This window comes from Lathamus discolor, chromosome Z (assembly GCF_037157495.1).
Source record: "Lathamus discolor isolate bLatDis1 chromosome Z, bLatDis1.hap1, whole genome shotgun sequence".
NCBI lineage: Eukaryota > Metazoa > Chordata > Aves > Psittaciformes > Psittacidae > Lathamus > Lathamus discolor.
The window spans coordinates 78,142,253-78,158,509 of record NC_088909.1 but is presented as its reverse complement, the minus strand read 5'-3'; the positions used below and the strand labels follow the sequence as shown (position 1 = coordinate 78,158,509).

Sequence of the window (16,257 nt, the reverse complement as noted above, 5' to 3'; positions counted from 1 at the left end):
TGTGGTACTCAGTTGCCAGGTGGGGTTAAACAATGACAAGTCCCTACATTGTATAGATATATTCCAATTAAATCTTAATGCTTTTGCTAGCTATACATTTTTGGTGACCTTGAACTATCTTAAAAATAAGCTATCAGCTAAGAAATGCATGTAAGTGTATGCACTCACATAGATATACATAAGCACAGACGAAACAACTGCTAAAGCACTTGTGTTCACAGCTAGTAGGCAGTTAGGTACGCTACATCCCCGAAGTCATAACTTGTGAGAAGCAAGTGACTGCTCAAAAACCTTACTGAATGCAGACTAAGATACAGTAGTACTTTTTCTTACTTCCAGCAGCTCATCTCCACTGAACAGCTTGCCGCTTCGTCCAACTGGCCCCTCTGGTAAGACAGATCTGATGAAATGATGTCCCACTGTAGCTTCAAGGCTTATCCCTAATCCACTGCTTTCACTATATTTGTTAACTACAGCCACCTAAAAAAAAGATTAAGAAATTGTTACTTCTGACATATTTACAACCATACCTATTACTTTCTGTTTCAATTTACATAAAATGAGATGAATATTCCAGAAATGAGAAAACAGAAATATTGCCATGTGTAATGGAGACAGTCAGGTAAAAATTGAAATTTTGATCACATATCACTTCAACATAAACAAGTGGCAACTGTGTATGACAACAATAAATTTGAAAATATATACCTTTGTAGAGACTACAGTTCTGGCATTTGATTTTGAAGTAAAGTCCTAAACTCAGATACTGCTTTTCAATTGTATCTATAGTAAATGCCTTATGCACTATTTAAATCACTACATCAAGCATTTTATTCAATATGCAGAATGGGTAGGACATTTCAGCTTTGGTTAATAAAGGGAGCTTCAAAATTCACCTTAAATACTACTTTTTTTCTTTAGTAGACACTTATTGTCTTGAAGCTAGGAAGTCTGTGACGCAATACTCATAGAAACAATAATTTAAGAAGCCTGTAATTATTTTCTTAATATCACTAAAAAAAAAATCTAGACTGTATTAAAAATAAGCAAAATAAAATCAACAGATTAAGGAGAAGACGTATGATTTTTACAAATAAAGGAACAAATACAATACAAACATATTTCTCTGTTAGCAACATAATAAGTGGGCAGATCAAAGGGCATTTAATAATAGTAATCAAAGTTTACCTACCACTATTTCGTAATTCGAACCCATAATCCTCTGCCACTTTGCCTTTGTAGCTGCTTCTTCTGTAGTAGTTAGCTGGAAATCTAAAAGTTATGTCTGAGATTACTGTGACAAAAAATAAAATATTCTGTATATATCCATAAAACTGATAAAGTATATGAACCATGCAAGACTACACAACCATTCCCATGATGCCAGAGCTGTCCTAAATATGACTAAAAACTTGGCATGTTTTGTCTTACCAGGCTTAGGTTTTTCACAGGAAAAACTTGCAAAATAGCATCAGATCCCAAAACTAACTATTTTGAAAGACATGAAGTTCAGTCAAAAGGGTTGGTATGCAGGGCTCGGAAGGCAGGACATGTATTTAAACTAGCCTCAGTGTTTAGTGAATTTAATTCAACTTACAAGATAATGGGCACAAAACACATGAAGAAGCTACATGCATGCCCCAGGCACCTGTTAAACCAGGCTGTATGCAGGCTGATCAGATTGATTCAGGGAAATGGCTGAAATACTTACATATGGGATATTGCATTCTGGTCCTTTTGGAAGACTCTGCATTTTGCAGAGAGTTTCCAAGGAAAGCTTTAAAAAAATCTGGGGGTTTTTCATTTTCAAAACTATGAGCACAGCTGTAAAAGATTTTTTTGAAACTGTAGGCCCTAGAGGGCAGTGACAGAATTCAAGTCCCAGATTTTTTTTTTTTTTGTTAAGATTCACATACTTGCACATAAACTATGAGAAATAATTCTAATTGCTAAAGAGCAGCAATAAAATTGGAAGGCAACAAGGGGAGAAAAGTAATGATGCTGTGAAAAATACAGGGACAGACTACACAGCAAACTGCGGCAACTCTTAACTTGATTGAAAGTTTATCTGCAGGCTGAAAAAAAAATGAGAAATACTTTCTTCCTGCTTATTTTCCCCTCATTCACAGTGTTTAGATTCTAAGACAGGAAACAGTAAGACGCAGTATATAGATACAACATACAGCAAACACAGCAGTACAGGATACTATATATGATAGGCTGAGGGAGTTGGGCTTGTTGATCCTGGAGAAGAGAAGGCTCAGGTGAGACCTTAGAGCAACCTTCCAGTACCTGAAGGGGCTGACAGGCCTCTCCTCTAGAGAGGGAGTTTTTACAAGGGTATGTAGTGACAGGACAAGGGGGAATGGCTTTAAACAGAAAAAGAATACATCTAGATTAGACGTTAGAAATAAATTCTTCGCTATGAGACTGGTGAGGCACTGGCACAGGTTGCCCAGAGAAGATGTGGATGTTCCATCCCTGGCAGTGTTCAAGTTCAGGCTGGACTGGGCTTTCAGCAACCTAGTCTCCTGGAAGATGACCTGGCCCATGGCAGGGGAGTTGGAAGTATATGATTTTTAAGGTCCCTTACAACTCCAACCATTGTATGATTCTAAATACATATAAACTCAGGATTTTGTGAAAAGGAAGATTTACCAGAAAAGGCATGAGTCCTGGAGCTGCAGATGGGCAGCTACAGGCAGTTTGAAAGATAAGGCATGTTGGGGAATGAAGAGGAAAAAAGGTTAATACACAGCTAGACTAAAAAGAATAAAGTTCAAAACTAGACTATAAAGGGACCTGAGCATGCAGCAAAAGCAGACTACTTCTTGTGACATTTCTGGCACGTACAGTAGTCAGTGATCTTACAGCACTCATGTACATGCATGCATGTATGATTTCTTTCACTTTCTAGCTGTACGTCAAGCTACGCAGCACAAAGAAGATGGAAAGGCACACAAACACCTGATCTTTGTGTAAACACACCCACATGCATCTTCACAGAAAAAATCTTAAAATACTGAGAACCTGTTTCCTGTTGTTTCACGTCCTCTCCAGTATTTACTGCCCTGGAACTGCGTGGCAGGGATGGGGATCCCTGTTCTGTTTCACTGTTATCTGGAAAAAAAGGAAAAAGCCTTTTCACTTATTTTATGTGTTGTAATATTGACTAAGCTCACAGGCATGTCTCAGGACGCTGACCCTCGCACTGTATTTCAGAGTACCCATATTTGGCAAATGGAATCTGGCACGAGGGGCCAAGAAAAAAAATGCCACATTTTAAAGACATTTTGTCTTTTGTTAATGCTTTGCCTTCTCCAGTGGATTTTTCAATGAATCAAGAAAAAAAAGTGCAACTATCAGTAGCTTCATCTCTATGGTTGTAAGTACAAGAAAACAGATAACACTCTTTAGCACTCCAGTACTTTTTTCTTTTCCCCTTCCTCTTCTTTCCTTTATGCAAGCTGACACTGAAAAATGAAAATCCTACAAACTTGGATATCTGTATAGATGACAGACTTTTCACTTGTAGAAAGCCTCTCCCACCGCAGTGTGTTCTGTTAGGTACACTGCTGGCTGTCAGTTGTTTTGACTACCTCTAGGCTGGAGAAGCAGCACTTTCTGAGCATATCCTCTGCAATTTTTGCTAAAGGTGGGAATGAGAGTATGCCATACACATAACATACTACTGGGTCTTTTAAAATCCTGTGCAAAATGGGGATTATGCCTCACTCTACAAATTATCATACATTTCTGATGACATTAACCTATATGTAACACACGTAGCTGAAAAACATCTGTGCATCCAGCCTCTGTGCAGATATTCTGTTCAAACACTGACTTTAGAGATCTGACATATACACTTCAAGATGTGCACAGTTTAAAATTAGGCTTTGCTACTCTCAGCAGCAGCAAATTTAATATTGGTCATTTGCTCCTGAACTTTGTACATATAAAATAGTTAATGCCCTATCAGATTATTAATAACCTCTATATGCAGGCCACTCCTCTCATACCTTGAGCTTGTGACACTGACACAACAGTGAAAGGAACTCAGACTTGCTTTTGCTCATCATGGAAGGTATCTCTTTGCTTGCTCTTGAATTCAGCTCTCACCCTTGAGCACAAATAAACCACCCACTGCCTCCTCACCATTTGAAGATTTGCAGGATCAAAGTCTTGAAGCAATTCAGCCAGAAATGCAATGCAGTGCAGAGATTTCAATGCTCACTTTGAAAATGTAGCAAATAATACCACTGTGTCTAAAAGATTAATGAAACCATAGTAGACCAAATTCTCCCCTCAAGTACAACAGCTCTGCCATCAGTAATAGCAACCCCGAATGCATCTGGCCCATTTTATTTCCAGTTTGCAATTGAAAAGAAAAGTGTTTCAAGACAACTTTAAAGCAAAGCCAGTTTTAATTACCTTTGGCTGTGCTACTATCCATTGTTTGGAACAGTAAGTCCTTTTCAACAGCAGCACTGAAGTCCTCCTGGGGCTGAATATGATTTTCCTGCTTAAGCCCTCTTCTGATCAAAGTGAGCCGAACTGTTTGTCCTGTGTGCCGCAAAACGTCAACTGCTTGCTGGTTAGTAAAACCCTGAAGATTTGTTCCATCCACCTGCAGGATTAAGCAGCTTTTCAGCCCGCAATACAACCCAGAAAAAAAACCACAACAAACCAACATCCAGGGGAAAATAATATGGTGACCTCTCAGCATCTGTTAGCCTGTGCACAAAGCGAGTGGAGGGACAAGAACAAAAACCTGGAAGACTTAAAACACTGGATACAGTAAGCACTTTCACTGGACTACCCCACAGCTAGGTAAAAACTAGCACCACAGCAAAGTGGGTAGAAGTCCTCTGGGCGCTCACCACAGTTGGAGGCAGGCACTGGGAAATGGGAGACAATGCAGCACATGCTGTGCACAGCACATTGTGCAGCTTGCTTGCTTGACTGCTTTAGCCATCCCCAACTCCAAGGAAAAAATACTGGGTGAATAAACCAACACAGCCATGGCTGGGAGAGCTGGGAAGGGGAGAGTGAGGGAAGACACATCCATCTACTGTAGCAGAAAAAACTAGAGAGCACAGCCATTCACAGTAATCTCAGACACAGTGAAGCCTGAACACTGTAAAATCCACTTTCCTAATGAAACACTGCCCCAGCCAACCAGATGTAATCTCTGATCCATCGTTTTAATTCTTTGAAGACAGAATTTTAGCCTTTTCTGTTTGAAGCTACCACATTACCTCTATTTTTTTTTTTTCCTGAAACTCAAGACTTTGGCATTGCTTGATTTCATCCCATTATCCCTAATAGACACCACTTTTTTTTCTCCTTCTCCATGCAAACTTCATGTTATCCTATTCTTTCTCTGTCTCATCCTCGCCAGTACCTTTATTTCTGAAAAAATTATAATACATTTCTTGACTCCTGTAGTTGTTTCGGCATATCTATAAAACACACATATTCCATTATTTTAATTCCTCCTGCATGAAGAATGACTTCCTTTGGACCCTAACCATTTTGTTGCCCTTCTCTGAACTTCTTCCAACTTTGGTGCTCTTCTAAATAATACATAATTAAAAATGAAGTTATTTAATTTTTCCTCCACACTTAAGCAAACCATATTTTAAAAGTATTCATTATTCTGCTGCCTGAGGTCACTCAAATATTTTTTCTCCTTCTGCATCTGCAGTAGGAAGAAGAAATCAAAATTTGGAACATGCAATTTTAGCCATTTGTACTCCGCATTTAAATCCTTATAAAAGCCATATATACTTTCACATACAAAAATGCAGGTACATTTGTATTTGGAGAGAGACTGTAAGTTGTTCTTAGTGCTGCCTTCGCATAAATCCAAGGACAGATCTATGACAGCCATGAAAATGTGGTTCCTGCATTCATTAACTGATTTTCACCACACAACTAACATTTTATTCATGAAAGTATTTTCTTCTTTCTCTGAAAATATTTCTCTAAAACTTTAATGACATACTTTAAAAAATAATTTTGAAAACAATTGCTTAGTTTGAACTAAACTTTGAAACTTTGCCTTTTGAAACTAAGCAGTCTTAAAGCTCTTACTGATAAGATACACACATATAATATAGATTTTTTTTTTGAGAAACACGGGTTTCACATGGGTAGCACAATGTGATCAGTCAACAAAAGGACTCACCATTTCAACAGCAATCCTAAACTTTTTAAACAAGTATTATATAAGCTTTCCTTCACAACTTAAAGAAGTAAAGTTTTGCAGACAAGTGATCTCATTTCTTTATGTTTACTTACAACAATAATTTGATCTCCCACATGGATTCTGCCATCATGCTCAACAGCACTGCCTTTTGTAATGCTTTTCACAAAGATACCAGAAGGTTCTAGGATGAAGAAACAAGAGAAAATTAAATTAATCAATTTGTTAAGAGACAATTTAAGTAATGCAACAATCTCCAACTAAATTCACAAGCCAAAGGGAGAAAAAGAAAGAAAAAACAATCTCCAGTTAAGATAAGGAAAGAATTAACAAGAAAGTATCTGCTTTAAGTAAAACATATACATTAATATTTTCCAAAAGGATTAGCCTAATTAAAGTCAGCTTGAATTGGACCATATTTTGTTCAAAATCTTACAATGCCAAATTCCCAATTCTTTATCCAAAAGAAGAAATATTCTTATTTATATCTTGAAACCAACATAAACATAAAACATATCTCTAACTCTGTCAGATTTAAAACTGCAGGACAGAAAATTTAGTTGATTAACCAGGTAAATTCTGTATTTTTTATGTACTTAATAACTGATCAAGAAAATGCATGATTGGATAACCAAATGCAGAAAATAATAATATTTAACTGCTTCAATATGATAAAAGTCAGCAGAAAAGAGAGTCAAATATGTTTTTCTCTAACAACTACATTCAGCTTAGGAAGAATAAGATTACAAACATATTTAAGTCACAAAATTGACAAATTTTTCTGTTTTTTTCTTAAGCCTTTATTTTCCTAGGTTTTATGAAGTCATAAAGTTAATTGACATGAAAGAATGAGAGGCAAGAATGTTTTCTAATGCAATTACATGCAGCATAATAATTTAAAATCAAAGACTGGTGATACTCCATCACTAAATCAATTAAAATATGCTATCAGATCTACCACATGTTTAACATGCCTTTTAAAGATTCAACTGGATGCTGCTGAAGAGTTGACTTACACAAACTCTGACCATCCTGTCCTATGGACAGATTGTTAAAATGTGGTCCTGCATCTCAAAGCAAATAATTATGCCTATAAACTGCCTATAATATGGGATATATCTATCCACATGTTTTTTCGAACAATACATTCATGGGCATAAGTCAGACCATCTCATGAGAAATTTTATAAGACATTTGTCAGCTGTGCCTTCCTAGCAGAATTACATTTGCCAAATCCCCCATAAGGGGGGCCTAACAGAGTTCTGGATCATTTTTCTGGAAAACGTAGTGGAAATTACAAAGTAAAAATACACAACTGTATACAAACACTGTTGCATTTATTTATTTAAATAAATTTATTTATTGGCTGGAGCAACCCAGGGGTCAACAAGCATTTACTATACCCACAAGTCACTGAGAAATTCTTGGTCTGCCAGCAGTACTATACACCTTGTTTAAAAAATAATAACAATGCCTTCTAAAACTACTTGCAATACTAATGCATTATCCTGCAAGAGCCTTTTAAAAATAAAAATGTAATTTTAAAAGCTCAGCTAATTCGAATGCAAATGGCTCTATTTTAGAATTATTTTGCAAAAACATACAAACACAAGGTTTAGCCAAGAATGAATATAAAAACTGATTAAAAAATGCTGAGGTGAGATATTATAATAAAATCGATTGCTTCTAAACTGAATGTCCTTCTCACAAAAGGAAAATAATTCCTCATTCTTTAGAAACCTTTTCTTTTTAGAAACCTTAGAAAGCTTTTAGATGGCAAAGATTTTTTTAGAGGTGATATATCAAAACTAAAATTATGTCTTTGATGCACATATATCACAGTATGCAGCAGATTGTATAGTAAACTGCAGGAATTTATCATTACCTGACGATTTGTCTCCAATGTAACCAGCAATAGTTATTCCTAATCCCTGGTTGTTTTTAGTGAGTTCAACATTAAATTTCTCCCCATCTTCACAGCTATCAACAGAAGCATCTGCCTAATAAGAAAAGAGTGATTAGAAAATAAGCTTTTTTCTTCTTTAGAGATCACCAGATTCTTTGATGCCATTCACATGTAAATTAGACACAAATGTAAAAAAGAAAGCATCAGCTTTGATTCTGCTCTTATTTGGTGTTCAGCAAAGAAACTAAACATAGGTAACACTGCTCACAGTAACGCAATGCAGGTCATGCCCTTCCCACCTTGCTACCCTGGAATATTACCCTCTAACCTACAAAAATCATTATTTGATGATTAAGAAGACTGGTGAAATTTGTACAAATTTAACAATGAATCTTTTCTACAGTAAGTTACATGAACCATGTTTAAACACTAGAATATGTAGCTTGCTGTCCTTCTGGGACCTCCTCAAAACCAGCTTTAGACTTCTGTGTTATTAAAAACAAGAAAAAAAATCAATATTGTGTTTTGTATACTATTTGTCAAAATTCCAGTTCAATAACTACAGCTATCTTTTCCTACACATGCCAAGTTTAAGACATAATAAAAGCTATTACTAGTGAAGCAATTATGTTTGATTTTGAAAGACCTAAATATTCTGTTTTAGAAAGTAGCAATTATACCTCCAGCTAGTTAAATAATTACAATCTCCTCTACTATCTACTAAAATACTCTGAATTTCAATAACAAAGAATTTTGGGGGTAATGAATTCATTTACTTATTGTTAATGAAAGCACAATACATACTAAAGTCCCATTTCTACAATATTGCTTCTGGGGTAGAACAAAATTTCTAAAACTTAATTTCAGCTTTAAAAAAGTTTTTTAAGGAAATTTTCATCTCTTAGTTGTCTGAAACTGTTAACTAGCCACTTCCATAGCTGATACGTGTGATTATACAAGTACATATAAAACGCTTGAATTTCACTGTATATATATGTGGACATCAAAATTCCAACACATTTAAAATGGCAATTCATAAATATAGTACAAGTCTATCTAGATCCTGCTCTACTATTTTATTCCGGCTCTTCTGTATGACAAAATAGCAGCTAGAATACAGCAGTGAGCCATATACTAACTAAATCGAGCTTGACTAGATGAGTATACATGTGCCAAAAAAAAAAAAAAAAAAAAAAAAGAAGACTTCAGGAGAGCTATGATCTCTGTTTGCCAAAACAGTAGTACTGCTTATCCACTTCTTTATCTGAACAACTCCACCCAAAACAGCAATCAAACATAAGAAAAATAAACTCCTACTGCTTTAACAGCCTCTCTGCTTGATAACAGAGGATTATATTGGCCACAGGTAATACTGTTAAAAATCTGCTCCAATTTCCATATCCTCATTAATTTTTACATGATAAGACATCTACAGAGGAAATGATGACAAGCACCCCTTTTGGAAAGCCATTCTGCTCTCCATAATAGCTTTAAGAGCATTATGAAGCCTTCACCCACCCAGCCTTTGCCAGGAAGAAATTAACAAACCAAGTTATTTCTAACATTGCCTTCACTCCAGACCCGCCTTAATGAGGCTTGCAGCACCATCTTGTTCCCTTCAAGAACAAGACTTTGTGCAGGCAGAAACTAAAAATAGTCTGCCTCCAGCCAGAAGAGATGTACCAGGAGCAAAGTATTTAACGAAATGGAAATGGAAATGGAAAGTAAGGTGGCAAAAAGGTCAAATTTTGCTACTTGGTAGCTCTGAACTATTTCTTTGGCAGAAGAAATCTTACAAATCTTACACCTGCAGATACTGCCTTCAACACTGCATCATACAACCTCAGAAAGGCAAATAATGAAGAAATTTACACAGATGAAAGTACCAAATTCAGCTTCTGAGATTACTGCTTTTCAGATTAATAATATTTAGACTCAATATTGATCCCTTTATCTAAAATGCAGCCATCTTTTCCTGCCTCTGAATGCTGAGAGACACAGAAGTCTGTCTATCCTCTTAAATGCTCAGAGGACTCCATGTTAGGATTAACTTTCTTTGCCTTTTAGCCATAGAAGAGGGACTGAGTATTTGTTTGTTTCCCACAGATACCACTACAATTGACAGAAGAAAAATAATAGTAATCATGCAAAAAATGTTAAGGCCTTTTTTTCTTTCAAAGTGACCTATTTGAAATGTAAATTGTAACTGAGAAGAAAATGTCTAGATAAAACAACATAAAAAAAAAAAAGTAAAACAAAAAATTCTTTATAAGGCACAAATTCTATCTAGTTGTAAGCTCAAAAAAAATCACCTTTTTCTTCTCTTATTCATTTTGCATATTCACATTTACAGGTATAGGGTCATAACTGTATGTGACAAAACACATATAGCTGTAGTTCCTGGCTCCCACAAAACCAGGCTCTGCTGCTAAGATGGAAATGACCTATTTTGTAGAGGTTTTGAGCTGACAGGACGTGATAATATTTACAGCATTTTTTCAAGAGGCTGACAGTTGTAGGAGAGTAATAGCACAGAGAATACAATCATCAGCAGGGGAATAAGAGTAGCAGGTGGCTGGCTTTTTTTTTTGGTAGATGTCAAGCAAATAAGCAATGGCAGGTGATGGAGGAAAGAAGCAACACCTGTGTGCTGGTTGGCACAGGCAGGAACTGTCTGATGGATCGCTGCAATGATACGGAATTAAGAAATGTTCCTGGAGAGAAAAAGGACAGGCAGGCAGAGAAATGCTAAAAATCAAGGTTGTGCTGTCTGAATAAAAGACCGTACAGCTTCAGTTGTTCCCAGTGTAGTACTGCACAATCACAAGCAAGCCAGAACCAGACATTATTCAGATAATACTTATGGAAGTCCTAAGCCTTGATCCCAAAAGGCTTCAAGCATATAGTTCATTGCGTTGTGGATTCATGACATTTAAACACTTCCAGACTGTCAGCTGAGAATACTAGTGGTAAAGAAAATCCCGGCTTTTGAGAACATAATTGTGAAAGACATTCCAATAGCAGTTAAAAGAAAAGAAATTTGACATACAGGTTTGCCATGAGTTAAGTATATTCACCGCTGCTCACCTGCTTCTCTGGCGTGGAGTTGGGTACTGGTGTACATGGAGGGACTGCTGGTGGAGATGGCTCCTCAATAGGACCTCTTGCAATTACCAGTTTCACTCGATTTCCACACTGCCTCAGAACTTGTGCCACCTGCTCACTGCTCATTCCAGCTAGGTCTGTATCACCAATTTTCAAGATGTGGTCTCCACTGCACAATCTCCCATGCTGAAGGAAGAATAATAGATTATTTTTTTTCATCACTAATATCCTGCCATTTTTCCCACACACCATTCAACTACAAAGACATAGCTTTAGTCACTTTCAAGAGCTACAAACCAGGAGACTTTTAGGGGATAGTGGGTCAATATTCTGGTAACATGGAAAAGAAAAGTAGGTTGCCTAATGACATATTAATTTTACTAGAATTTCCCTACAAATACACAGGACATCCTTCTCCTAGCAGTCGCCCAAGCAAAGAAAAAAGAAAAAATAAATGCATATAGTTGTAGTTACTACCTACTCCTATTTAACAACTGCATTATATCACAGAACTTCAGGTGTCATTTCCAAACACTTCCAGAAGACAACGTACAAACATACATTCAGCTTTGCATTTCTATTTAAAAACTGGCCTTCAGGATTAACCATAATTTCAAAATAAAATACATTTCTTCCTTCCTGTGATGCAATTATTTATATTGCTTTACACTGGTTTAGTCTCCTACTGATTTAACCCTAATCAATAAAAAAACTTCACATGAATTTAGCCCATATTAAAAGTATTATAGTGACAGATCTGTTAAAAGAACCCATCTACCTTCTCAGGGAAACAGCGCAGCAGTAAACCTTGTACACGCATCTCCAGGCCCTGTTAATCAGTTTAAACACTTCTGTGTTTAAAAGACTGACCAGCCTCTGTGCCTATTCAATCCTCAACCATCATTATGGTAGCCGTACATACTTGTGCAGTGGACATGCTTGAAATGAGCTATGATCACCAAATTCAATTTTCATGAGCCCCCCAAGCAGAAGCAGAGCTCATGTCCTGAAGCAGATGCATGATGCCACATGCTTGTTCCAAGCTTCAGTAAGCCCAGCTAAGAGAAGCAGATGCTCCTCATAGGTGTCAGGGAAGAGCAAGTAAGCGGTGTCTCCTCACACCCGTGGCTTACAACCAGTACATGCCTAAATGCATCTGCACCAAATGTCGAAAAATGTAATTTGGAGCCTAATCCATCTTTACATTCAAAATGCACATATCCTCTGTGCTAAACACACATTTACTGAGGATAAATTTCATTGCTTGCTCTCTCTGTTACACTGATGAGGAAAAAAGCTACCACTATTTACCATGATTATAAAAGAGTAACTTCACACCTTATGGAACAGTAAACAGAAGGGTAGGTTGAATTTACCTGATCAGCCACCCCTCCTGGGAGTATGGTTTTAACAATGACTCCAGTTGACTTTCCTCCCACTATCCCAAATCCCAGACCTGAGCCATCATTCACCAACTCAATGGTCTCCACATGCTGCCAGTGAACCTAAATGTAATAAATACGAGCTTGCAAATTACTAAATTCATAGAATCACAGACTTGTTTCAATTGGAAAAGACCTTTAAGATCATTAAGTCCAACTGTTAACATATACATTAAAACTTGCAATGTATCTTCTCTTAATTCTTGGATATGTTTTTGAATAAAGGAAGATAGAAGGAAGGTGAAAATGGGGGACCTTTCTAACAGTTACTATTAGGTATAAGATTACATAATATTTAAGCAAAACATTACTCATTCTGTGACAGCTGGAATTTCTCTGGAACAAACCAGAGCTATGTCATGGGTCAGGCCTTTCAAGAACTTGCTGAATGAATTTAAGCTAGCAACCTAGGGCTGCTATCTCCATGCTCTGTTGCAATCAGTGAGAAAAATACTGTTTCTAGGAAATCTCACAGGACTGGAAAATAAAATCTTCAGACAAGGGCATGCTCTCATCAGCCATTACAACAAAGGACAGGAGAAAACATAAAACCAGTTCAGAGGGTAAGGCTGGAAGCAGCACCAGGTATTGCAAGGCAAGCATTAGTAGAACTGCCCCTGTGCAACAAAGATTTACTTCATGATGTCAACAGGCATCATGAAGTAGCTCTGATGCCAGGCTTCACGTTCTGACATAAGGGTAGAACTGCTCTGAAAAAAAGAACAACTGCTTGTTTGCTTGCAGGGGGTGGTACTGAAATGACAATTGGAAGCTCCTGAAGAACACACCACACAGTAAACTCAACTGAATTTTAAAACCACAGCTGGTGCTCCAACAGATAGGATCTTGAAAATAAGTCATTATTTTGGAATAATTAGGAGCTTTGGCAGGTTTCAAAGGCATGTTTTTCAAGCAAGGGAATACGGAGGCAATCACATACAGAAAGAAGCATGTCACGGGCATATTGAAAGAGAACAGGCCTCTCCTATGCGCTGACAGGAAGTTAGGTCAGCTTTATTCCTCCACAGAGAAGAATTCTGAAATTTCTTCACTAAAGTTCTTATGCTAACGATTAAATTAAACAGTAAAATAGCTGCTTTTTCCAGACTGATTGCTCTGTATACTTATTATTAACTCCCTTAAAGAAGGGCCACAGATGACTGAACCGGGAAACCTACAGAAACCAAAGATAGGCCATTTCATCCCAGGACAAGCCATTACATGAGAAAGATACCAGGAAGAGAAAATAGAGTTAATATCATCATATTTCTGAGCTATGTTCTCTAAACACAGATGTGCAAAAGTTTTCAAAAAGGAAACGTGGCACAGCTGTTTTCTGGTAGTCCTAAAGTGTGTCCTTATTCATGGCTATTTGATGGCTCTCTCTTGCCGTTTTACTTGACTCCACTGCTAACAGGCAACAGAGAAACAGAAAAGCATGCATCAGGCCCATGGTGCAGATCAGATTACAATGTCTCAAATATTTTTGGTTGCCTAAGCAAGGGGCAAAGAGAAAAAAAGATCCTGTTTACTGCTACCTCAAAATAAAGCTTCATAAAGTAACATAAACATGCTGCATTTTCATTGGTGGACAGAGAGAATTTGGCAGATGGGAAGAAGAAATACATACAAGATCAAGATTCTCCCTCCCAGCAAGCCTGAGTATTTTCTACTCTTTGCATAGGAAAAGGTACAACCCTCAAGAACTGTGAAGGAAACATATATACAAGTTGGAAAAAATAACTAAAATGCTAGATGCAGTAAGCACATACATGCCCAGAACTGAATACACAGACATTTGGGGTATACTCACCGGGTTGGAATGGGCGGAAACTGTGCTAGCAGCAGAGGGAGACCTGGAAACTACAGGACTGACGAGCTGAGGGAAAGCGCCCCTGGCCACAACTAGCTGGACATTATCTTTTGCTTTCTGTAAAATGCTGATAGCTTGTTGATGTGTAATTGTCTGATCAAGTGCTTGTCCATTAATAGCAAGGATTTGATCTGCTTCCTTCAGCTTTCCATCTCTGTCACATATGTGTAAACAGCAAAGGGGTACAACAAAACAAACAAGAAAAACCAAAGTAGTGTTGCCACAGGAATGACAATATTTTGACAATTTTCCAGTATTTTTAATAACCTGGTCTCTATTCCCCCCACTTTTTAATCTCTCCCTGCAGGTTTGCTGAAAGGAGCTGATGCGGCACCCTGGTGATCGCTTCCTTTGAAGCTAATCCCACTGCCACTCTCCCCCGGCTACTACCCCCTAGCTAGCTTTCTTCTCCCTATACCCCCATGTGAGACTAAGCATATTAGATCTCAGTCGCTCCCAAGCATAGCCTGGGAACTTATGTTTATTCTTGTCTTTGAGTCTCTTGCTTAACAGACCAAGTGCTCCACTTTGTTCGGTGTACCCATTCTGAATATTCATCAAACCTTGGAGTGGAACACACTTTCACCAAGATTTTATGGAAACAAATTTTGTTTTGCACAAAACCAGGGGGGGAGGGGGGGGTTGGGGGTGAGGGAGGGAAGGAGGGAGAGGAGGGGGAGAAAAAAAAAGAGGGGGAAGCAGAGAGAGTAACAGAAAGAAAATTATAAAAACAGGTCCCTTTTACATGGAGGGGACGGGGAGGGAAGTCCTGAACAAATTAAAAAAATAAATCTCTTCACTTTCTGACAAAGGAAGCACTACTGTAAAATTACATACTGAGCCCTTTCCCAGACCTACTTCAAAGGAAGTGTATGAAGCCTGCACAGATGAGTTACCCTTTGCTTCCTCCACTGCTTCTATTGCTTTTGGAATGAACCAACAAAAACTCTGGAGTCTTGCCTTCAACATCAAAAAGTGGCAATGGTTTGAAAACAAAGGGCAGCAACAAAAACAAGGATCTCTATTATGCCAGTTTTTGTGAGCACCTACAGCATAGAAGCCAAGGTACCAACAGTATTCAGGAAAAACACTGCTTAGTTTCAACCCATAATATTTCTCTTCTGAATTTCAACTGTTTTTCAGAGTGCTCTCAAAGGCTTATTACTGCCAAGGCCTTTCTGATTTATGAGCTCTGTTAACAGTTGTTGAATGTTTCTCTTCTCGACAGTGAATCAGGCAGGGCTTGATTCAGTAAAGATAGGTCTCAGCTCCACAGAATAAGAGAAATGGAATCTAGGCAGGTTAAAAAAATATTGTAATAACATTAAGCATGCCGCTTTTCATGACTGAATTAATTCTGTAGGCCATGTTCTGCCCTCTCTTAAAAGGAAGAGTTCAAATAAGTAGAAAATTTCTCCCTACAGCACAGTGAGAAATAGCACTGGGATTACTCAGCTGTCCCACGGAACATACAGAGTACACTACAAAGCAGCTCTGGTCAGGATCCTGATCAGCAAATCCACACACACTCTGCAGTGAACCAGTGCTGCTGCCACCATTGACCACTGACTTTGCTCTTTTGGGCTGTTCTTACAGCAGAAATCCATTTCTCTAAACACTACTTGTGGAATCAGGACTGACATCTAAAGTATACTTGCTACAAGCTATTATTATTGCTGACTTTCTGGTAACATAAGCTGAATATCTAATTTTAAGAGTCCAA

General features: G+C 37.7%; 1 protein-coding gene across 6 annotated transcripts in view; it reads right to left on the bottom strand.

Annotated features, from left to right (window-relative positions):
• MPDZ (multiple PDZ domain crumbs cell polarity complex component) overlaps positions 1 to 16,257 on the bottom strand; it is a 93,349-nt gene that overhangs the window by 58,201 nt on the left and 18,891 nt on the right. For all 6 annotated transcript variants that reach the window (XM_065661285.1, XM_065661286.1, XM_065661290.1 and 3 more), the window contains exons 6-14: positions 14,475 to 14,688; positions 12,596 to 12,724; positions 11,202 to 11,405; positions 8,094 to 8,208; positions 6,304 to 6,392; positions 4,432 to 4,627; positions 3,031 to 3,120; positions 1,193 to 1,272; positions 334 to 480 (exon numbers count right to left, since the gene is read on the bottom strand). In XM_065661285.1, coding sequence (XP_065517357.1) covers positions 334 to 480; positions 1,193 to 1,272; positions 3,031 to 3,120; positions 4,432 to 4,627; positions 6,304 to 6,392; positions 8,094 to 8,208; positions 11,202 to 11,405; positions 12,596 to 12,724; positions 14,475 to 14,688 — 1,264 coding nt within the window. The remainder of the gene's footprint in view (positions 1 to 333; positions 481 to 1,192; positions 1,273 to 3,030; positions 3,121 to 4,431; positions 4,628 to 6,303; positions 6,393 to 8,093; positions 8,209 to 11,201; positions 11,406 to 12,595; positions 12,725 to 14,474; positions 14,689 to 16,257) is intronic.